Source organism: Ochotona curzoniae, unplaced genomic scaffold (assembly GCF_017591425.1).
Source record: "Ochotona curzoniae isolate NIBS_2020 unplaced genomic scaffold, NIBS_Ocur_1.0 contig_3520, whole genome shotgun sequence".
Lineage (NCBI taxonomy): Eukaryota > Metazoa > Chordata > Mammalia > Lagomorpha > Ochotonidae > Ochotona > Ochotona curzoniae.
In genome coordinates this window covers 31,891,285-31,914,545 of record NW_024465894.1, presented here as the reverse complement: position 1 = coordinate 31,914,545, position 23,261 = coordinate 31,891,285, and the positions used below count along the sequence as shown (strand labels likewise).

The window sequence follows — 23,261 nt, the reverse complement described above, 5'->3', positions numbered from 1 at the left end:
TGTAATACCCCAGCCATTAATGGTTGTGATTAATGACAGCCCATACACAGTCCTAAGCATGAACCTTCGCGTCATCATGTCACTGTTGCACCTGCCCCTCGGCTGGTCACTCTGTCCTTGTTCCTGTTCCTGTTCCAGGTGAGGGGCCTGAGAACTCCAGGATAAGTTTCCTAAGCAAGGAGACGGCAAAGCCCAGCCCCCAGGTCCTGTGTTTCCAGCTCTGCAGTGCCCACAAAAGCTTTCTGCGGACAACAAATGCAGCTGCTAACACACTGGAGACACAGGAGGGGGTGGGGAGGGACAACACGGGGACAAGGCAGCCCATTGAGAGGATTGGTGGAGAGCAAAGGTGTGGCTAGAGCCAGAAACAGACCCCAGAGAGAATAAAGGGTGGCTGGGCCAGGGCTAAGAGACATTAGTGTGACATAGCCCGAGGACAGTGTTAAGCAGGGTCTTGAAACACACCACTGATGAGAACTGCGCATGACGGCTGCCATCACCCACCTGTCCCAGTCAGAAAAAGAGGAATATTCAGCTTATTGCTGCATCAACCATTTGTCATTTCAAATAAAGACCATCTTATTCTGCTTCGGTTTCTGAGACTGCGTCTGGCTTCCCGGCGCCAAAGGTTCTACCACCTGTGCTTATTTCACCAAAGCCTTCATCCTCCATCCGCCGAGTATCCTGCATCTGAATCACTCAAAAGTTTTCAATATTTCAAGAATGAAAAAAATCATACTTCAGCCCATGAATGACTTTAGCTCTGCACAAATGTGAGAATACAGCCAGCACTGTGCACCTCCACACCCTTTCCTAGATGGATTTATAAACCTCACTCCCATCAAGGTTTGCACAGAAACACTCTGTCTGGCTGTTAACCTATACCACGTGTGTGGACCAGCCCTGGGTCACCGACAGGGCAGGGAGAGGACGGCCAGGTGCACAGCGTGCCTCCTCTGCCAGCTCCTCTCCTTTCTCACCATGCAGGCTGGGCAGAACTGATTCCCTTTTTCTTTTCAACTAAGTAAATCTCATTAATTCTAAAAGATTCAGAGGACAAGCTGGGAGAAATGCATTTAAGCAAAGAAGACTTGTCAGCAGCAAGTCAGGAATTCTAAAGAAGTTTTAATAAACTTTTGTCATTTAAGAGATATTTATTTAGAAGTTTCGCTGATGATCTTTTCAACATGCCTTTCTTGTATTTTCATTAAAAATTTCCATCAAGCTGGCCCATACCTAACACTGAAAAAAAATCACATCACATTCCCTTCCACACTCAGAAATTGGAAGCTGGAAGTGTCTAATGCCAGAGTGAAGATGGGTCTGTAAAGTGAAAAAGTTAATAAACTTTTAGAACAAAGTGGAAAGTGAAGGTTTACATGCTCAAGTTTACTTTAAAAAAAAAAAAAGATGTAGACATTATTTTGGAAAAACAGATATGTGGAGAGGAGAGACAGAGAGAAAGAGCTTCCATCTGCTGGTTTACTCACCAAGTGGCCGAAACGGGATGGAGCTGAGCTGATTTGATGTCAGGAGTCTGGAGCCTCTTCTGGGCCTCCCACAGAGATAGAGGGTCCAAGATTTTGGGCTGGCCTCTACTGCATTCCCAGGTCACAAGCAGGGAGCTAGATGGGAAGTAGAGCAGCTGGGACATGAACTGGTACCCATTTGGGGTCCCGGCGCTTGCAAGGCAAGGATTTGGACACTGAGCCACAGTGCACTTCCTTGAGTTCATTCCAGGAAGGATTTACTTGATCCAGAATGACCAACAAAGTCCTTGGGACACTGACACCCACATGGAAAACTGGAGTGAGCTTCTTGGCTTCTGGTATGGGGAACCCATCCTGTTGGGTTTCCCAGAGGAGAAGAAGGCCCAGAGGTGGCTCAGAGCCGTGACAAACCAGACAGACTGAGCGTGCAGAGAGGCCAGGCCCCAGGAGTCGGGGGCAGAGCTGAGGGCCCCTCCAAGGCACCAGGCCAGGCACAGATGGAACTGAAGGTCAGCAGCCTGGGAACAGACTCTCTGGGCTGCCGGGCTCGGGGAAAACCCACTCTGGGGCCGAACAGGGGGCTACCTGCCCCCACCCTGAGCCAGGCTGCTCTGGCTTCCCCCAGCCATGAAGGACCATCTTATCTGCTGGGGAGGTCACATGCCATCCCTGCCACCCTGCATTGGAAAGGCTCCCAGGGATGCAGCCCTGGAGGCACTTCTCAAGCCACACCCTCCTCACCTCCCAGAGATGCTGAGGACCCTAGAACCTGCCTTAGCAAAGGCACCCTCCGTGCTGCTGACTCACCATCTGCCTCCCTTCTGATGTGCCGGGCAAGCTGGAGGGCCAGGACCTGGGCCACAGCTCCCCAGGGCATGTACCCAGGGCCAGGGAGCACACTCCGCAGCAAGCACCAAGGCCCGTACCCCGAATCTCCTGGGAGCACCCCCAGGAGGCCCTGCAGAGGCCACCTCTCTAACTTCCCACAGGGCCTGCTTGTTGGGGCCTTTGCCCTGGAGCTGGGTCCCTAGGGACAGCATGCACACAGGCCACAGGAGTCAGGGTCCCCGTTGGACCTCCTGACTGGGGACCTGGGGTACCAAGACTAACAGGCATGTCACCCACAGGGTCTGCATGTTTCCCTGCACACAGCTCTGTAGGCCTAGCCCTTCTGGACCAAAGTGCCTGCATGGAGATGACCTTGATAAACCCCTGAAGTCACTTTCTCACATTGAATCCCTAGAGAGTCTGCAGGATGCCAGGCTCCCTGCTTTGGCTGAAGCATGTGCAGCCTCCCGCAGCCCACCCAGTGCTGAAGATGGACAGGGGTGGGGGAAGGGTCTCATCCCCCTGCTTCTCCATTAACTGTGCTTTAGGGGCACTTCTTACGCTTGACCTTCAGGCTTGGAGAAAAGCTGTGTGCCACACCACTGAAAACACCATTTGCAGTTAGAATGTGGGCCCTTGTGACATAAGACCACATGGAGATCATCCATTGTTCAGACTGATTAGAATCTGAAGTCTAGAGGTCAGGCTAAGCCACTGCTGTGGCTCTGGCATCCCATAGGCTCTGCTTCAGATCCAGCTCCCTGCCAATGGCCTGGGAAGGCAGCAGAATCTGGTGAGGGCTGTCCCCATACACTGGGGAAGTTCCTGCACTTAAGCCCCACAGAACACACCGCAATGAAGTTGTCGCCAGGACTCGCAGGTGTCATCACATCTCTCCAGTGGGAGTGAGTGCGGCTGAACACGCAGGAAGAAACTTAGATGACTCGGCACTTTTGCTTCCCCACAGTGAGTGTGAATTTTCACAGCTTGCAACTCACAATGAAGGTGCACCAAAGCATCTAGAACACAGAATGAATGCATGAATGCAGGCAGGCAGGGAACCCAAAGCTTGTGCCCTGGCTTTCCTGCAGCCCTGGGGGAGACTGAGCAGCACGGCAGGCTCAGCCGGATCCCTCCCAGAGAAGGTAACACATGAACAAGTGTAGGGTTCTTTGCACACCTCAGAGAGGGGCTCAGGCATGTGGCCGGAGACAGAGAAGTAAACATGGTCCCAGGAGACCTGGGAGGGACACCGAGATCCAGCCCCCAGTCCTGCAACCATGAGCAGAGTGTCAGGCTCACAGCTGGGTCTGCACACATCTGTCTCCATCCACAAATCACACAGTGAGAGAAGCAAGGTGAGGGAAACCCATGATATTCTGGGATACCCCTATGGCATCAGTGGGAGAAGCCAGGTGAGGGGAACCCAGGACATGCCAGGACAGCCTCTCCACCATGGCATCAGCGGGAGAAGGAAGGGTGAGGGAAGCCCAGTTGAAGTTGCATGAGATCACGCACAGGCGTAGAGGCAGACAGAGGAAGAAAGTGGGACAGGCACAAGGAAGCCTCAAAGGGCACTGAGAAACAGTGCAGGCCTCCTCGGGGCCCCAGGAAGGGGACACCACAGCAGGCTAGGAAGAGACAGCATGCATGGACCTTGGGCAACTCTAACAGTGGGTTGACTAACTGCTCAACTTCTGCACCTGCCGGAATAGACAGAAAACAGAAAGCAGAGGAACTCTGACGTCATCACCTAGATGCACACAGAAATCCTTTCACCCGGGGACAGCATTGTAGCCCTGTGGGTTAAGCCTCTCCCTGTGACCTGGCATCCTTACCGGAGGGTCTGTTCAGGTCCTAGCTTCTGATGCAACTCCCTGCTAAGGCACCTGGGACAAAAGCTGGCGATGGTCCACGTGCTGAGGCAGCTGCATCCACAGACAAGACCAGATAGAGTGCCAGGCTGCTGGCTTCAGTCTAAACTATGACATGCAGCTGCAGAAAGAACCAGCAAGTGGAAATATGGAAGATCTCTCTCTCTCTCTCTCTCTCTCTTTTAGTTCTGCAAGTCAAATAAATGAAATAAATCTCTTTAAGAAAATCCTCAGCAGTGACAATTTCCACAAACTACCTCTGAGGAAACATTAATCAATAGAAATAAAGACTGTTCATTCTAACATTGTTCAGAGAGTCAAAGCTAGAGAAAACTTACAGTCATTTCTCAGGGATTGACTAAAGCATATATAGGCACACCATGAAAATGAGACTAAGTAGTATCGTCACGTGACACGCTCAAGTAATTGTACCATTTTGGAAATATTTGGATTTTTCTTTAAAGATTTGTTTATTTGTAAGTTGCAGCTATAGAAAAAGAGGGAGCAAGCAAGAGAGATAAGAAAAGAACTTATTTGTAAGTTGGAGTTATAGAGAGACAGGGAGAGAATCTTCCATCCACAATGGCCAGTGCATGGACACTTTGACACTTAGGACAAACTCCGGAAAAAGCACGGACTCCACAGCCAGGTAAAGCACACATGGCAGCTTCCTCAGGCCTGTGAGTTTGTTCATTTGTGCGTGGGCAGGAGGTAGAGCGGGACTCAGGAGACAGGGGAGCGAAGACTCCGTGCCTGGACTGACCTGTGCACCTGCTGCCCACACCACAGTGGACAAGGATGCAGGAATAGAGAAAGAGGTAAACGCAAGCCTCTTGGAGTGGCAGTGGGAGGGACTGAAGTCTGGTTGCAAGGCAAACTAGGGGGTCAGAGGCGGCCTGTGCCGCTGTGGTAATGGCAGCGGCAGGAAGGCTCTGCCCACACATGGGGTGGGGGCCGTGGCGGGAAGGAGCCGCCCGACGGCCGGAGGTGGGGTGGGGCAGTTCCTTCCTCTGTGGATGTTCCTTCTCCCCTGGCTGAGCAGCTGGGCACCTGGCCTTTTATCCTCCTCCACCTTCCTCCCCCTTTCTGCCTGGGTGGCTCTCTTGAGCACGTGTTTACGAATCAGGTTCTTCTAGGGAATCAGTTTTTGCCCTTTCAAACCTGGCCAGGTCTGGGGTTGGGCAGGTAGGTATCCTGGGTACACACCTGCCCAGGCACTGGTGGGTCAAGCATGCCCCGCCCCCGTGGCCTTTCCTCCCTCAGCCCTTCCTGATGCAGCTGCTCCAGCTGTGACACTGAGCAGGTGCCGAGAGTTGGGGTGCTTCTGGGTTCAGGATTCCTATGTCTTCTGCCCAAGCTCCCTCTGCTGCCTGTGCTGGCTCACCCCAGCCCATAACACTAACACAAAAACTCAAGTGTCCAAGTAGATCCACAGTGGAAGCAAGGAGACTCCGTCCCCCTCACTGTGCAACCCTCTCTGCTCCAGACCCAGGCACACTGCTGGTTTAAGCAGGCATGCTGCCTTCCCAGGTTGCCAAGGGGGCTAAGGGGTGAATCAGAGGGGCAAATCAGCTGAGACAGGGGTATATGTCTTCTCAACTGACCTGAGGCCTCTTTCCTGCTCCAGCATGGCCTGGGGCTCAGAGGTTCCTACAGAGCTGCCACACCGATCAGCTGGGCTACCAGACTTAAAACTCATTCCCTTGTACCCAACACAGCAAAGAATGCCACTAACAGGCTCGGTCACTGAAGAGCTGGGACACTGTATGGTTGGAGGTCATGTTCAGAACTAGAAATTCACCTAGAACAGAATTCAGCTTTAAACAAGCTTTATTGGGGATGCTCCCTGGCGAGGTTCAGTGCTGTGGTACAGATGGGGGTCAGGGAAGTCACACCCATGGGATGTGGGGTGTGGTTTTATCAGGGGGCTGTGGAGGTCGGGTTTGCGCGACAAAAAAATGTGCCTGCCGGAGTGTCATAGACCTCCTTCGACTTTGGTGGGTCTCTGCTGGACTGCTGACTGAGGAGGAAGCTACCTTCTCCTGGTCTGCCTTTGTCAGCCTTCTCAGCCTTCAAGCCACCCCTCACCCACCAGGGCTGGGTCTTACAGGCACCTGTAGGAGGGGACTGGAATTGCAGGTAGAGGATCTTGTCGCTATCTTCCTGCCCTGCCCATGCTAGCAGCCTAGCTGGACCCTGCAGCAAGGACAGCCATCCAGGAAACCACCCGCCCCCGCCCAGCACAGGCTCAGCATGTCACTGCCCGCACCCTGCTGCAGGCAGGGCAGCCCTGCCATCCCCCCCAACACACACACACACCTCGCCGGCCCTCCCCCCTCCCCCGCCCGCCCAGCTCAGCATCTCACTCCGCCATGCTGCTTCCACATGCCCTCCTGGGGCTGCGCGCTCCCCCTTGCCCAGGCAGGGAAGAACAAGGAAGAAATTTGCCCCTAAAGCTAGATGGCACATTAAGAATGTTCTGGAAGCTGGATCTGTGGCTTCAGGAGCCCTCCAAGCTGACACCTGCAGCCTTATCTGAAGGGACTTCCTTCACACCAACCACAGCAGCTGTCAACCAGGGAGGGAAATTCAATCATCTTGCTTTACATATTCTCATTAAGTAGATGAGAATTTCATTTCTCACTTACTTCCAACCGCAAGTAAGGAACTCCTTCAGATACACAAAAGCAGAACTCCTGGGTAAAAAGCTGTGCGCTGTAACCCACTGCATCCTCCATGGAGCGTGTAGACACAATCCTTCCCACAGCTCCTCCCCAACCCTCAGCCTGCTGGACTGCCATGCAGACCACAGCGATCAGAACCACACCTGCCCTGCTGGAGAGGCCTCACTTGAAGTGTGTCCTTTGGGGCCTCAGAGCGCCTGGGATGACTGTGAGAGGAACAACCATGCTGATGTGTGTGCAAAGAGCAGGTGCAACAAAACCCCCAGGGCCAAGGGAAACAAGCAATGTCTCCTCCGTGGCCACGTGGGTCGTAATAAAGGTGATGGCTCTCCAAGTAAGCTCCACGTCCTGGTCACCTGTGTGCCTGTCCCCTCTGTCAAACCCCAGACAACTGACATGCGTGAAAACTGACCGCTGACCACACAGACCCCAACAAAGGCAAGTGCGACACCTCCAAGACACAACATGAGGGGAGTCTCTTCGTTCTATGGACAGGTCAGAGGAAAATATTAAATACAATGAATAGGTCCTGAGAGAGTATTTGGGACAGAACACATTAATCTGAAAAGTAATTCCTGGGTTGAGAGAATTGAAGAGGTTTCAGACATCCTCATTGGGTATAATAAAGAACAAAAAACAGTCCAGCATGCTGACTCTTCAGCTGTTATTTCAATAGCATAGAAGGACATTTTTCATTGCAAACAAGTGTAGGCTTAAAAAGATGTGCCTAATGTTGTGGCACAAACTGGATCCAGCTGCCACTTGTGGCACCAACATTCCATATGAACACCAGTTTGAGTGGCAGATGCTCCACTTTTTTTTCCTTTTAATAGATCTTAAAGAATATTTGAGAGGCAAAGGAGAAACAGAGAGAATGATTTTCCATCCATTGGTTCACTGCCCAAGTAGCCACAATGACCAGAACTGAGCCAACCAGAAACTATGAACCAGGAACTTCTTCCAGGTGTAGGTGCTGGGTCCCAAGGCTTTGGGACATCCCCTATTACTTTCTCAAGCCACAAGCAGGAATTTGTATGGGAAGTGGAGCAGCTGGGACATGAACCAGAGCCCATAAGGGATCCCAGTGCTTGCAAGGTGAGAATTTAGCCTTTGAGCCATGGTGTTTTGCCCAGATGCTCTGACCTAGTTCCCTGCTAATGGCCTGGGAAAGCATTGAGATAGCCCAAGTGCTTGGATCCCTGCTACCCACATGGAAGACTGGATGAAGCTTGGGCCAGGTCAAAGCCAGGAGTAGAAAAATAGCAATTCCATCCCAACCTGCCATGGGGGCTTTAGGGGCCCAAGGATTCGAGCCATCAGCCACTAACATTAGCAGGAGGCATGTTAGCAGGAACTTTGCTCGGAGTGGAGCAGTGAGTGGTCAAACCAGACCCACAGAGAAATAGAAAGAGGTTTTCCATCTACTGGTTCACTCCATCAAAGGGTCACATGTACCAGGGATGAATCGAGCCAAACAGGAGCTAGAAATTCCATCCAGGTCTCCCACACAGGTGACAGAAGTCCAAGGAACAGGTGGCTGGATCAGAAGCAGAGTAGTTGGCACTCTGACACAGGATACTGGCATCACAGATGGAGCATTAACTGGCCATTCTTCAACTCCCTCTGCAGTTTTGTACATAATTTTGAAATATATTTTGATTGGTTAAGAAATTCCAGTCTGGGGCCTGGCGTAGAATCTCAGTGGCTAAATCCTCACCTTGCATGCACCAGGATCCTACGTGGGCACCGGTTCTAATCCCGGCGGCTCCACTTCCCATCCAACTCCCTGCTGTGGCCAGGAAAGCAGTGGAGGCCAGCCCAAAGCCTTCAGACCCTGTACTCACGTGGGAGACCTTGACGAGGCTCCTGGCTTCAGATCAGCTCAGCTCCAGCCTGTTGGCCATTTGGGGAGTGAACCAGTAGATGAAACATCTTTCTGTCTCTCCTTCTCTCTGTAAATCTGACTTTCCAATAAAAATAAGCACATCTTAAAAAAAGAAATTCCAGCCTGATGCTCAATTTCCTCCATCACTTAGAAAGCTCATGACAATATCTTCTGGTTTTCCTTGTTTCTTATCTGAAAAACCAGATGAATGCTTAGTTAAAGATAAAGGTTTGGATTTCTTATTCATTTTTATTGCTTTTGATTTTAAGATTGTTTAATGTAAATTTGGCTTTTTAAAAATGTCTTGTTTGTTTATTTTAAGAGTTACACACAGATAGAAATAGAGCAATGCAGATCTTTCATTCACTGGCTCACTCCCTAAGTGACCAGGACTGGGCAGGGCTGAAGCCAGAAGCCAAGAACTTGGTCTGGGTCCCTCACATGGGTCCCAAGGGAGCAAGCATGTAAGCCCTGTTTGGGTGCCTTTCCAGGCTGCCCTTAGGGAGCTGGATCAGAACTGGGGCGATCAGCACTTACGTCGATGCTCATATGGATACTGGCTTTAACCACTAAGCCAGAACACCTGCTGTGTATTTTACCAAATCCTAGGTGAAGAATTTGAATTAATGAATTGTTGCCTTTGGTTAGATCTAAGTTTCACCATTTTTCTTCTTCTAAGATTTATTTGTTTAAAAGACAGAGTTACAAAAAGAAGAGACACAGAGAGATCTTCCGTTCCCCAAATGACTGTAGTGGCCAGGGTCGTGCCATCCTGAAACAGGGAGGTTTCTCTGGTCTCCCACATGGGCGCTACTTGAGCCATCCAATACTTTGCCAGGTGCAATAGCAGAGAACTGGATCAGAAGTGGAGCGGCCATGTTGGGAGCTAGCACCCATACGAGATGCCAGAGGCTTCATTCTCTCTGCTGCAATGCCAGCCGTCCAAGTTGTACCGTTTCAAAGACTGCATCTTCCCTTTTATCCCTTCCCTGCCTCACCAGAGAACTCTCTGGCCATTGCTCCTGATGGCTCAGGGCTTGCCTCCTATCCTCCTGAGCTTGCTTCTTGTTTTCCTGCTCCCCTCCTGAGCTTGCCTCCTGCTCTGGACCTGAAGTGCAGCAGCTGAGGCTCAAAGAGGCAGCCATATGGGATTCTGGAACAGCATACAGAGACTTAGCCCCACACACCTTGGACCAAGTCCTCTGGGATGACTTAAAGGCAGTTGCCAACTCATTGTGTCCCTGGCCCTTCTTGGAGGGAAATTCAGTCATCCAGAGGGGTGATCCTGCCCAGCTGGCAGTGCCATGTATCCAGATGCAGACTCTGAGTTTGGACACCATGCATGGGACTCTGCCACTGTGGTGCTGAGGGGTGACGGGGGAACAGGTAGGAATACTTGTGCACATGTGTGTGTGTGCGTGCATGTGTGTGTATGTGTGTCACAGCCTGGAGGAAGGTTCTGTGAGCAAAGGAGACACCTGCTGGCTTGTTCCAGGTCCTCTCTAGAAGTCATGCGTGCAAAGCCCGGCTGATCCTTGAGAGAAACAGGAAGCAGGCACCCAGGCCCCTCTTCCTGGCTGCTCACCTGTGCTTCCTGGGGGCTCCCCGCACTGAATCTTCTGGAAACAGTGCAGGGGGCCCTTGCTGCTCAGGCAGTGCCCACCTGGGGGGATACCAAGCTTGAGAGTCTCCTTGGGATCTCGAAAAACCAGAGCTGGCTGTCATACTGCTTTCTGAGGATGCAGAGCCACCTGCCAGCTCCCTGTCTGCCTCCTCCTCCTCCTCCTGCAGAGCACCTGAGTGGAGCTGAGCTCAACTCCTCCCCCGCCCCAGCTGAGTGGGCTTGGGGGTGTCATCAGCTTCCACAAGGATGCCCTCTGGCATCCCTGCCTTCTGAGCCCTGCCTGCTCCTTTGCCCACTGCTAAGGTCTTGGTCCTCCTCTCACTGGGATCCTACCTCTGGCTGCAGCCTCTGCTTCCTAGGGCCCAGCATCACCTGCGTCATTTCCTCTACTGCTTCTCACCTGATTCAGTGGACAGAAGACCCCTGGCTTGGCTTCCACCCTGGTCCACAACAGTGAGCACGGTGGGGGAGGGGTGCAGGTAGGGAGAGTGGGAGGCAGATGGCCCTAAGTGCACCTGCTCTGCCCAGCGCAGCTCCGACAGGGAGGAGGCGAGAAGGGAAGGGCTGTGGGTGGTCACCGCTGGCTGCTCTTAAATCCGGCTGAGGAGGCAGAGTCAGTGTGATCCCACGGGAGCCCTGGGAAGACGAAGAGGGGCTCTTCCTGTTGTTCCTTAGCTGAGGGGCGATGATGGCCAGACCCTGGCAGGTTCCCCAGCTCCTGCTGGCCGTCTTGGTGGCCCTTTTGGCTGTCACTCAACAGTCACGGAGGAAAAGCTTTGTAACTGTCTATGAAGTTTCCGCAGTGGAGGAGCCCGTGTTGGGGTGCTTGCAGTTCGTTACCAATGAATACAACAAGCAGAGTAACGACACATACAACTTTAGGATCATTCGGATCCTGAGGATCCTCAAGCAGGTCAGTGTGTGCCCCATGCCTGCCCTGCTCACCCACCTGTCCATGCTGGGACTCCTGGGTCCCTGCTTCCCCCAACCTCTGTGCTGGGAGAATCCCCTGTGAAAAATGACCAGAGTTCAAGGTCCCAGCAGGGAACACCACTGCCTATGTTTGACAAAATAATGCTCAATGCATATAAATGTGCAAGTTCTTGGGGTTGATATGAAATGAAGACATCTGAGGAGATCAGAATGCTATCTCACACCTGCTTAAGGTACACATTGGAACTAGCACACCTGCCCCAGCAAGAGTTAGATTTAATATGCATGGAGGGGAGCTGCTAAAGGAGGCAAAGTCCCACTGGAGGCAAAGCGGGCATTTTGAGGGAGTGTGCGTGCACTAAGGCAGGTCTTGTTACATCGCTTACAGGGCAGCTCAGGCCTTTATGGCCCAGGATCCTGCACCTGCTGCCTGCCTGTGGATGCAGTGCTCCTGGAGCTCCTGTCTCTGCCCTTGTGTCCTCTGCAGGTGCGTTCCTGCCCAGTGGCAGGCTGACGCATTGCACAGGGACAGAGCAGCCCAGCAGACCCTGAGCATTTGCTCTGCGGGCGTGCCTTTGGCATCGTGGTTTGCAGGCCCCTTGAGACACCTGCCACTCATGTCAGAGTCCTGGCTCTGCTCTGAATTCCAGCTGCCTGCTCCTGTGTGCGCTGCTGAGCACTGGGGGCGGCCCCAGCACTTGGGGCCCTGCCACCCACGGAGAGACCCAAGTTGAGTGTTCACTCCTGACTTCTCCTGCCCAAGACCCCTTCATTCTAAACATTTGGGAAATGAGGTGGCACCCTGGCATATCCCTCTCCATCTCATCCCTTTAGAATGAAACAAATGATAATATGAGCAAAGTGATTGGCTGACCCCAGCCCTGAACAATTGACTTCCTTTGTGTTATCCAAGCTGTGCGTGGCTTTGCCCACAGAGAAAGACTCTGTGTGTGGTGATCTCTGGGGAGTTCTCTCTGAATGGCAAATGGAGGCAGAGGCCCAGACAGCAAGGGAGAGAGGAGGCGCCTGCTCTGCCCAGGCCTGGGTCCTTGCTCTTGGGCACAGCACAAAGGATCCCCCCTGCAGATGCTCTTGCCACCTGCCACCCCCAGGTGACGGATCACTTGGAATATCACATGAACGTGGAAATGTGGAGGACCACCTGCCTAAAGCTGGACCCCAAGCCCTGTGACTTCCAGGAAGGCGAGCTCTACAAGGTAACTACAGGGAGGCCCCTTCCCGCAGGTGCTTCCTGTGGGCGTGTCAGAATTCCACAGGATTTCTTCTGGGCTGCCTCGGGAAGAAGGCATGAGCTACACCTCCTTTCTCAGGGAGGGACTTGAGCGTCGGACTGGCCGAGACACTGCTCCGGGGTGCGGGGTGATTCTGAGGAGGCTGAGGGGGTGCAGAGGGCAGAGTCAGGCTGGCTCAGTGCCACAGGCCACTGTTTCCTGTGGCTAATAATTCATCAGCTGAGGATGGGGCCGGGGCGGCGGGGAGGGGTGGAGAAAGTGCTGGCAGCTGCCGCAGCTGAACATCTGAGCCCCAGCGAGATGGGAAGATGAATCAGTGAGTGACTGTGCTCCTTGCACACAGCAGTGCCTGGCGAGTAGGAGACGGAGATGAGAAAGCAAGTCCAGGAATGATCTGATCGCTAGCAGGGGCCAGGGAGGGGACCAAGTTGTTGATGTGTGATCTGCACAGGGTCTTTCCCCCCAAGTTTGATTCAGTCCCCACCGTGCTGGGCAGACCCCGGCCCTGGCCATCTTCACAACCGTCAACAGGAGAGCTTCCTGGGTCATTAGTCCTACCAGCCCTGCCTGCAATGACCCAAAGAATGGACACTCACTTGTCTGTCAGTACCACCCTGCCTGGAGTAATCCCGATTGAAGGATTAGCTTACCTTGGTAGAATCCTAGAAACACAACTATGCTTATGTCTTTCATGGTTAATAAATGTGGTCACCCGAGCTGTAACACCCTGGCATCACAGCGCAGAAGTGTGTCCATGCAGGGTCTGGACAGTACTTTAGATGGACAGTACTTCAATCCTGAAAAAGTAGGTTTCATTGTTACTCCCTGGAGCAGTGCATGAGCTCTATAAAAACAATACTTGGAGACTCCAGAGAAGTAAATCCAAAGAACTTTTGGATTAGAGATTGAGATGATAGAATTGGAATATTGAATTCTATGTTAAGCAAATGTAAGTCCTCCCATGCCCTCTCCCATACCTGGTTGTCAAAAATATGCTTAAAATGTTGATCTGTAATCAGAAGAGAAGGAAGAGAAAGAAAAGAAAAAATTGGGAGAAAACAAGAGAAATAAATAAGTCAGATAATGCCATGGATAGGTGGATGTGTAGACAAATGAATAAATGTGTGTATGGGGCAGGGTGAATACACCTGAGAACATGGACAGGAGAGTGGTGAGGAATGGTGTGGTATGGTCATCTTCCAGCCTCCCGCCCAGCGGCCACTGCCTGCCCCTTGCAGATGGTCTGTATCTGCAATGTAAGGTTATACTTAGCTAGCAGAGTGATGGACATGTGACTGTTTATGAAGGACTATTCCACTGTAATAAATGGGAGAAATTAGTGGGGGAAGGAGAAAGAAATCCCACAGGCTATGGAACTTCATGATAGAATAATAAAGTAGTCACTTACAAAAAATAATCATTGTCTGGCCTTTTCTGCTGTTGATCGTCTGACGAGGCACTGGCCATCCCTGCTGGCCTAGATGAGCTGGCTACCACATACCCCATGTGCATGTGTGCATGCTGGCCACTGCACAGGCATAGTCAACTAAGCAGACCCAGTCCAATATCAGACCACACACCCTGTGACTGTCCCTGTGGCTGGGAGAGGATACTCAAGAGTCTATTGTCCTGTGGTGAAATATGTAAATAGGATGTGTGAAACTAAAGTAATGGGGGAGTGTGGGTAGGAAAACGTGTGACAAGAATAAGCAAATACAGGGGATGAAACTGAATGCGAAGTTTGGCAAATATTAAAGGTATCTAAGGAAAGTGAAAAAATGCGTGAGGTTGAAAAGAAAGAATGAAGGAATAACTTACATGTCTAGGATGGGGAAATCATAAATATGCAACTAATGGACGAATCGATAGCAACAATGGTTTTTTGTGGGTACATAGAGGAGAGGGGAAAGGTACGGTAGAAGGATTTGTATTAAAAGTAGGAGATTGGAAATAAATATGGATTAATTATGGGAGGAAAAGGTGTAATTAGGAAGGACAAATGGGGAAATGATATTATGTGGTAGGGAGATAAGAAAAATGGGGTAGAAATAGTTTAAAGGAAAGATGGAGAAATGAGAAAATTTAGTGGGTGGATGGTTGGTATGGTATGAAGGAATGTCGGGTAGATGATGGTTATGGGTGTAGTAATGAGGGTCATGAGTGTGAAGAGATTAGGGTAGGGAGATATATTAAATATTTAGGAAGAGTATTGATGGGGGAGGTAGTATAAAAGTAATGAAATAAAGAGTAAATGAAGATATAGAATAAAAGGGGTTGATGAAGGAAAACTGGGGGATATGTGGGTTAAAATTAGTAGAAGGATAAAATTTAAGGAAGGGGATGATGATGTAGGGTATTAAAAATGAGAAATTTTAAGAATGAGTAATGAAAGGTAATCCCCACACAAGTTGTGGGTGCCATGGCCATGCTTGGCATGGTGTGCCCTCAGTCCCAGCCTTTGCAAGTACTGGCTGGTGGTGTAGCCTGACCCAGTTTGACTACCTCCCAGCCCTGGCTCCCACAAGTGTCTGGTGGGTTCTTGTCAGATGAGTCTGTGGTCCAGTCTGTCTAGGCTCATTAATACCACCAGCTCTCCATGTAAATTGAAAGGTGCTATAGTCCCACAGAGGTGAGCCCACAAATGTCTTATAGAATCTACCCCAGAACCAGGTGTCTCTCTTCCTGATGGGTGCTGTGGCCCAGCCTCTGCTCTGACACTCCCATTCAGGTTTGTACTGTGGCCAGCCCCTGCTCTGACAATGCCATTCAAGCTTGTCCCACAGCCCCTCCTTTGTATGCACCAGGCAATGTTATTTAGCTCAACCCATGTCTCCCATATGGACAAGTGCCTTGGCCCTCTGGGTTTCCCCCTTTCAACCACTCCATCTGAGCTCCCTTGTCTATGTGCAAGTGCAGTGGTCCAGTCTGTGGAAGACCCCAGAAGTCCTTCCTCCTCTGCCAAACATTCCCTCAGCTGCTCTCACCCCAATATATCCCCATGTCACCCTTCCCAGGAAATCTGTTACACCCCCTCACCTGGGGCCTGGGGTGGCATGTCCCTGCTGGAGGCCAGCTCAAGCTGAGTTCAGAGCTCGAGAAGGGTGTGTGGCATCGGTGAAAAGACACGGACACTGTCCCTTGGTCCCCTCTTGTAACAGCTCAAGAAAAGCTGTCCTTTTTATTTACTAGACACATCACAAAACTCTGTACTAACGTTTGATTTTACAATCTTTAACTTCAGAACGAAGTCGAATTGCACAGATGTTCGATTAATTAATTACTACTTTATGGTCAACCAGGTGCTCTTAAAGATAATTCTGTAAGTTACTATAATCTTTCTTCTTCAAAGTAAGCCATTATTCATTCTTCAGTAGTGGCCATTGGGTGACAGCCAGGACTCCAAGGCCAAGGCACATGGAACTGCCTACTAAGCAACAATATTTTCCCACTACGGTTCTGTTTCTACAACTTATCTATCACTTAAGGGGAAAAATACATCAGAAGGGAAAAAAAACAAAGATCCACGACAAGAGTTTCAAATACTAAATCCCCCTACAACTGCAGGCTCCACAACCCCATAAACAGTCAAACAACAATCAAAATCATTTCTCTATGATAAGAATCAAATCACTCTATAATTCCTCTAGTTAAAGAATTATAAAATGGCTAAAACAGCTGCATTTTCTACGCTCTAAAAGGGTTGCAAGGACAGGCTAACCTTAAGAGTCACAGTAACTATTTTTTGTCATAGCAGTTCAGCTCATAGTCCTATCACTTCCATTAGTTTGTAAGATTGTTATCAAGCCCTTTCCAAGAAGACATGCCACATGTCTGGGCCAGATTCTGGGGCAATGGGTAGGCACACAATACAGTGTTCAGAAACGGCATGGGTTTAATTGTACTCCTGTGTAGTTAAAGGCCCACTCACCTAGACATTATCAGTAACATTAACTCCCAAGCTCACATCAGTTACAAAAGCCATCTCTTGGGGCAAACAACAATGTCTCAATTCCTAGTGGGGTGGCTGAGTGTCCATGCAAAGGGGGTGGGGAGACTGCGTTGAAGTGGTGAGAAGAGACATTCACCAGGCTTTGACACAGCTGGAAGCTCCTCTAGGCCCTGCCAGCAGAGGAGCAGTTCTCTTCACACCTTCGGGTCATCCATGCCTACTGCGCCGACCCCAGCATGTCCCAACCCAGGGTTCCCTACCTCCCAACATAGCTTTTCAAAACAGAATAAGCAACCATGCTGGCATACTGGTATAGTTAACATAAACATAGCAGTGCCCAGGCCAGGAATGCCTGCTGGCTACCCGCTGCTTGTCTCCCAGCAATGTAGCACTTGTTAGGTACAAGGTAACCTAGCCAGCTGCCTGCACCTGGGGAGGATCTTTTTAAAGTAAGAACCTGGCAGCTTGAGCAGAGCTTAAATCAGTAAACAACATCAGAAAACAAAATAAAGTATAAAAAAAGGTTGAAGATTCACAGCAAACATAGCCAAAAGCTAAATGACTGCGCATCTTGTCAGTGTGTTTCCATCCTGGGCACACACAAAAGGTGGTTCGGCCATTGCTGAGTGCTTTCTGTGAATACATGCTTATCTTTTCACCTTTGGGGTTCCAACAAAACTTAATTTACAAAAGCAGGTAGACATCACTGCCCTAAAAGTCCAGAAGCAACAGATGGATACGTACAACAGAGTGTATTTTACACAATGGAATTGCAGCCAGTAATGAGTGAATCACAAGCAGACAACAGTATGGCCATACTGAACTCAAGAAGCCCCAAACCACAGGGGGCATGGCTTCCAGCCCTAAGGTCAGCCTGACTGGGGGACGCATCTGGACTGGGGGACGTGGGGAGGCCCCTTGCCCATGAAGGAGGCACCGTTTCCAGGGCTGTGATGAAGGCAGAGGAGGGGACACGAGGCAGCCCTTGGTGAGGTCAGAAGTGCAGTGGGAGTTTCACTCCCTTTCCCTCTTGGCCACTCTGGCAGCCGTGAGGTCACGCTGGTATGTTTCCTGTCATCCTTGGCAATGCCATCGCATCACCATGGAGGCAGGAGCCCAGGCAGCAGGTCAGATGGTCATGGACACACTTGGTGTACTCTGGGTCTATGTCCAAGCCTGGCTGTCTGGGATGCACCTTGTCCAGGGGACCATGAGTGTCATTCCACACCAAAGAGTACCTACAGCCCACCCTGGCAAGGCTGGGCTGGGCTGCAGCTGGGGACTTGGGTGGCAGACAGATGTCAGCATTGAGCTTGCGCTTACTATGCAGGCAAGAGTGACTCCAGGGTGCCTAAGCTGTTGGGTGGGCCTAACGCCCGCTGTCCTCCTGGGAGCAGGAGTCTGGACACTTGGGGTACAAGCTGCAGGCCTGACTGGTCCCCAGCAGAAACCCTGCACATTTTGCCTCTGATGTGGGGAAGCCCCATCACTCAGGTGCGTTCCGTGTGGTCACACCGCAGGAGGGGTCTGGAAGCTCCCACCTGGGCACCCTGGTCTCGTCTCCACCCCTGGCCTCATCTCTTTGCTGATTTTGCTTCCTGTGTCATGCCTGGGGCAGGGTCACAGCTTCCAAAAGCATGGTCCCTACGAGGGTTTCTAGAGAATCAGTCAACCTGGCTTGTCTCTGACCTCATGTGTACACACTCTGGTGCAAGGGGGAGCCACCATGCTGTGTGCGCACACAAGTCTCAGGCTGGCTCAGGTCACAAGTCAGGGTGTGCCTGGATCCAGAGGGCCGGGCACAATTCAGGGCAGGGCCACGTGTGTGTGTGTGTGGTAGGGGGAAGGCCCCAATGAGTGAGACTAACATCCTTTAGAATTTTATGACAGCCAGAGCCCCACACAGCTATCTGGGGCCTCATCAAAGGTCTTCACACCAACACTCAGTTGTCATGGCAGGAATTGTTCCACATCTGGTAATAATTAATCCAGGGCACGGTGTAGATCAGAGACTCACAAATCAAACTCTGTGGACGAGGAAGGAAACAGTCAGTTTTCGTAGGCAACGGAGGCTGCCCGTCCTCCCCCAGGCCCCAACCCTGTGGCTGCTCATGGACCACGCAGGCACTGGGCGGGGACACACAACCCCTCAGCAGGTGAACCTGGAACCATGTGGCCTAGCAAGACTCTGGGCCCATGGCCTTGCCCTCCTGCTCCTCATCTGGGCCCCTGGCACCTACAGCAATGGTGAGCGGACATGACCTCCAGTCTTCTGCTGGTGTCAACATGGGCAGAACTAGGGAGGTAGTGTGGGAAAACTGGACAGTCCCTAGGGACCCAGAGGCAGAAGCTGATCCCAAGCAAAGCAGGCCAGGAGCAGCTGCAGAAGCAGCCAGGTGACCAGAGGCCCTGGCCAAGGAGCCTTCTTCCTTCCCTGTGTGTCGTCAGGGAGGTGTGAGGTCCTAGGGCCAGCCAACACAGCACTCATGGCTGGGCGGTACCTTCCTTGGTGCCCGTTCTTCCCCCTCTAGTGTGAGTTCCCCGGCCCCTATGACATGGATCTGGCCGCTGGTCACCTTTTTCAACTTCTTTTTCTGCAGGGGACAGGAAGAGTTTGTTCTGGAACTCCTCTTGCACTTGGTGCGGCCGATCTTCACCGTGACCTTGTACTCTACTCCGGTGGTCAGCTGCAGAGAAACCCCAGCAGCCCTCCATGATCAGGTGTGCCTCTGTGTGTCCAGTAGCTACGCATGCACCCCAACCCCGCAGTGCCTCTCTCCCCGAGACTCCAGGGCTTCAGATGAAACCCCGGGAGCCACAGTCCTGCCGCCCAGAGCTCCCCACCACCAAATGTGGCTCCCCTTCCCCTCCAGCCCAGATGAGGCACCAGGACACTCACTAAGGGGCCTGGCCAACCCCTTCTCACACCTGGTACAGACTCTCAACAGAGCACGCGTCTCACCTGTTTCCTTCCATTTTTGCCACAAGGGAGGTGACAGCAAGCTGGGTTGCCTAGCAACCACAGGTCACTCCCAGGTGGGCCCCAGATGGTCCTCATAATGGAACCAGGCACCTTGCCCCTGCCCTGTCAGATCCTTCCCGCCAACCTGAGGGAGGCCACTTAGCAACAAAGACAAGGAGTCTAGAGCCCCACGTTGTAGCTCGTGCAACACGGGCATCCCATATGAGCACTGGTTCCAGTTCCCACCACACCACTGCCCATGCAGCCCCCTGCTGATGCACCTGGGAAAGCAGTGGAGGACAGCTGAGTGCTTGGGTCCCTGCCATCCTTTGGGAAACCTGCAGGAAGCACGAGTCTGGGAACCAACTGCCTTGGGACCTGTGTCCCTGGGAATATCAATGACAACCTTGAGTAGGTGATTCAGCCATGTCCTGAGTGAAGGCGGCCAATGTGCTTGCTCATGGAGCTGTTCTGTGGGCGAGATGCAAGCCCCTGACCCCCTCAGCGCACACAGATGAGTTAACACATTATTGAATGTCTTAGCAACGTGTCCAGGGCACAGCTATGGAGTTGGCAAACCAACAGAGCAGAGAGAATCATGCTGGAGGTCTGACTTGGTCTCTTGTGAACCGTGTCACACAGGCTAGCCCCAGCCTCTCCCTGGGCCTCAGTATGCTCATCCAGAAAAACAGAAGAATCCTGCCCTGTCTCCCTCAGGGTACTGAGGCTGGAGGGAGGGGCTGTGATGGCCACACAAGTCATGGGGCATGTAGCACCAGTGCCATGCCCGTTGGCCAGTCTGTCTTCTTTACCACGTGACTAAGTATGAGGCCAGGGAGACTTGAGGCCGGGGCAGGATGCCTGGGTAGCCCTGGTGAACAGGGGAGTGAAACAGACTTAGGATTCTATGGCCACAGTTCCCCTGCTGGGAACTGATACCTCCATGGGAGAGCTCTGCTGTGTGGAGGAGAAGCTCCTGGGAGCCCCTGCTGCCTTGCCCAAGCATCGCGGGTCCAAGGTCCAAGGCCAGGAGAAGCTGTTGTCCTGCCTGGGATGTTGGAAGATGGGGAAGGGGAAGGCACCTTTGAAATTGTCAGGACGGGGCAGGGGATAGGCGTGCTAGGGGTTAAAACACATTCTGTGTTGCATTTCTTGGGTTCAGTTCTCAGCTCTCAATCCTGACTCCAGGTTCCTGCTAATGCAGGCCCAGTTAGGCAGTCACTGTGGCTGTCAGGCCTAGGGGAGCCCCCTGCCCTGCCCTGCCCTGCCCTAGGCAGTCACTGTGGCTGACAGGCCTGGGGGAGCCCCCTGCTCTGCCCTGCCCTGCCCTGCCCTGCCCTGCCCTAGGCAGTCACTGTGGCTGACAGGCCTGGGGGAGCCCCCTGCCCTGCCCTGCCCTGCCCTGCCCTGCCCTGCCCTAGGCAGTCACTGGGGCTGACAGGCTTGGCAGAGCCCTCTGCCCTGCTAGAGACCTGCGCTATATACTCACACCACACCAGCAGCAGCCCCGTTGCTATTGGCGTTTACAGAGTGGGCAGGTGCCTGGGAGCAAGCGCTCTCTCTCTGTCTCGCCATCCTTCACTGTTGAAACATCAACTGTGGCATCCACTGAAAGTATCCCCAGGAGCAGGTGCACCCTGTTCTTGACCAGAAAACAGTTGCACCCACACCGGGGCAGCATGCAGGACTGTGCCAGGCTCCGGCCCTGCTGCCCATCACCCACTGTGTGTGTAGGTAAACGCTGAGACCCCAGCCGCACACACAGCATGCACAGTGTCCTGTCACCCGTTCCCACACTCCAGTGCTACCGTGTCTCACGAATGCTCGTGGGTTGGTATTGCTCATGGCTAATCCAGCTGAGGAAGAAGAGCAATTCTCACAATTGCAGTCGTATCTTCCACAAGTCTCTATTGAGGGCGCCTCTCTCACCCTCAGTCATCTTCCAGGTGAGCATCCTGAAACCAGGAGACCCTTGTGGGCCAAGAGTCCCACAAGTTAGTGAGCAGGCTGCCAGGCCTTAGGAGGATCCCCCCACTCCTTGTGCACCTCCTGTGCTGTCCCCGTGGATCTCAGAGAAGATCCCTGATGTTGGGATCCAGGAGTGCCCACCCAGCTTCCAGGGGCAGACCTGCCGTGCACATTCATGTAGGTCATAGTGGACTGATGGCACAACCCGGGCCTGCTGGGGGGTCCCAGACTTAGCTTGGAAAACTGGTCAGATCAAGCAGCCATGCGAGCAACACTGCCACCTTGTGGTTTAAGTGTATGCTGGCACAGGGACCTGCTGGAAAGCCTGCAGTGCCAGTGGGACCCCATCTGGCCAGGGGACACTGTCACCCTTCCCCACCCACAGCCACCCCTTTGCTCCTTTCTCTAACTAGAGGTCTTTCCACCCCTCATCGGCTCCCCACAACACACACATACACACATACACACACACAAAGGACGTAGGGAGCCAAGATGCGGTGGCATCCATCTGACACAGAAATGGTTGGATCAACACAAGTGATTTCCAAACAGGTATTCCTTCCTCTTCCATCCTTCAGGCGATGTATATGTAAACATAAGAGGGATGATCCCTTCTAAGCCTATATTTTTTCCTTTATAAAATTAACTCTGTACTTGCAATGCAGAGAGAGAGACAGAGATATGTCACGTGTGGTTCACTCCCCACGAATGCCCACAACAGCCAGACCTGACCCGGGACGCAGGAGCCCAGCTGCATGCAGGAGCCCCACGTGGGGGGCAGGGAGCCAAGGACCTGAGCCATTCATTGCTGCTGCCTCCACGTGAACAGGAAGCTGACCTGGGAGTCAGCTTGAGCCCAGGCGTCTCCACTATGACATGCAGGCACTCCAAATGGCCTCTTAGCCACTGTGCCTCAGGCCTGCCCCTGTCGCCGACCTTCCTCCCTTCCCCATCCACCCCCTCCCAAAGTGAAAACAAGACCCTCTGTGTGATGCCAAGGGTGTGTGCGACACAGAAATCCAGTCTTGGATTGCACCACCCTGAACGTGGACAAGAGATGCTGCTATTGGGGAGGGGAAGTGGCAAAGAAAGTCGAGATTTGCCAAAGGAGGCCTTTGGGGGGGCAAAGACAAACACAGCCCAAAGACATGCCCGTTCAGAGGGAAGATGCTTCCCAACCTGAGAAACTGTCCCTTGGCATCCCGGGAGGGACACCAGAGCCTTGTTGTGGCCAGGGGGACCAGGGAGGGGTGAGGAGGGCTGCCACAGAACCCACACACGAACCTGCATCTGACTCCGGAGGAGTTTCTGCACCCGAAACAGGTAGGTGTCGTTGCTGTTGTTGTTGTATGACTGAATGAAGAAGTTAAGTGTGGAGTTCATGTTCTTCTTGCTCATTGGCTTCTCCTGGAAGCCACCCCAGTGCTGAAAGTGGCCCAGGGTCACCGCCAGAGTCAGGACCATCAGCACCATCAGGGGCATCCTCCAGCAACCTCCCTCCATCTCTGAAGGCTCAGAAACTTTCCACCCAAAATGCACCTGCTGGGAAGGGTGGCACCAGTCACTCGCTTGCCAGGGTGGTGGCCTTGCTGCAACAGAGAAACAGACACTGAGATGCCCAAACTGGTCCCTCTAAGATCCCTACGGAGCTCTGAAGCTCCTCCCCCAGCCCTCATGCTGACACAATCTGTAATGCTATGTCAGGTGCAGCAGACAGGGCAGAGATGCTGATGGGAAGAGGGGAGCCCATGGAGGGAGGTAAACTTGAACTGAGATGCAGCAAATCAGCCACAGGGCGTATGAGGGATGAT

At 52.3% G+C, this 23,261-nt stretch overlaps 2 protein-coding genes across 2 annotated transcripts; one reads left to right on the top strand and one right to left on the bottom strand.

The window, feature by feature from the left end:
• Window positions 1–11,070: 11,070 nt before the first annotated feature.
• On the top strand, window positions 11,071–12,661 carry LOC121157237 (cystatin-11-like). Its single transcript, XM_040981271.1, has 3 exons — window positions 11,071–11,298; window positions 12,431–12,535; window positions 12,650–12,661. The coding sequence occupies exons 1-3, from the start codon at window positions 11,071–11,073 to the stop codon at window positions 12,659–12,661; spliced, it is 345 nt and encodes a 114-aa protein (XP_040837205.1).
• A 5,728-nt stretch (window positions 12,662–18,389) lies between these two features.
• LOC121157180 (cystatin-like 1) lies at window positions 18,390–22,977 on the bottom strand. Its single transcript, XM_040981208.1, has 3 exons — window positions 22,735–22,977; window positions 19,097–19,207; window positions 18,390–18,547 (listed from the first exon to the last, which is right to left on the bottom strand). The coding sequence occupies exons 1-3, from the start codon at window positions 22,951–22,953 to the stop codon at window positions 18,464–18,466; spliced, it is 414 nt and encodes a 137-aa protein (XP_040837142.1). The 5' UTR covers window positions 22,954–22,977; the 3' UTR covers window positions 18,390–18,463.
• Between the last annotated feature and the right edge of the window lie 284 nt (window positions 22,978–23,261).

Coding starts and splice junctions, on each gene's coding strand:
- LOC121157237 (XM_040981271.1), top strand. CDS start 11,071: ATGATGGCCAGACCCTGGCAGGTTCCCCAGCTCCTGCTGGCCGTCTTG. Junction 11,299..12,430: donor TCCTGAGGATCCTCAAGCAG/GTCAGTGTGTGC, acceptor TGCCACCCCCAG/GTGACGGATCACTTGGAATA.
- LOC121157180 (XM_040981208.1), bottom strand. CDS start 22,953: ATGGAGGGAGGTTGCTGGAGGATGCCCCTGATGGTGCTGATGGTCCTG. Junction 19,208..22,734: donor TCCTCCGGAGTCAGATGCAG/GTTCGTGTGTGG, acceptor GTTTCTCTGCAG/CTGACCACCGGAGTAGAGTA. Junction 18,548..19,096: donor AGAAAAAGAAGTTGAAAAAG/GTGACCAGCGGC, acceptor CCTCGTCCACAG/AGTTTGATTTGTGAGTCTCT.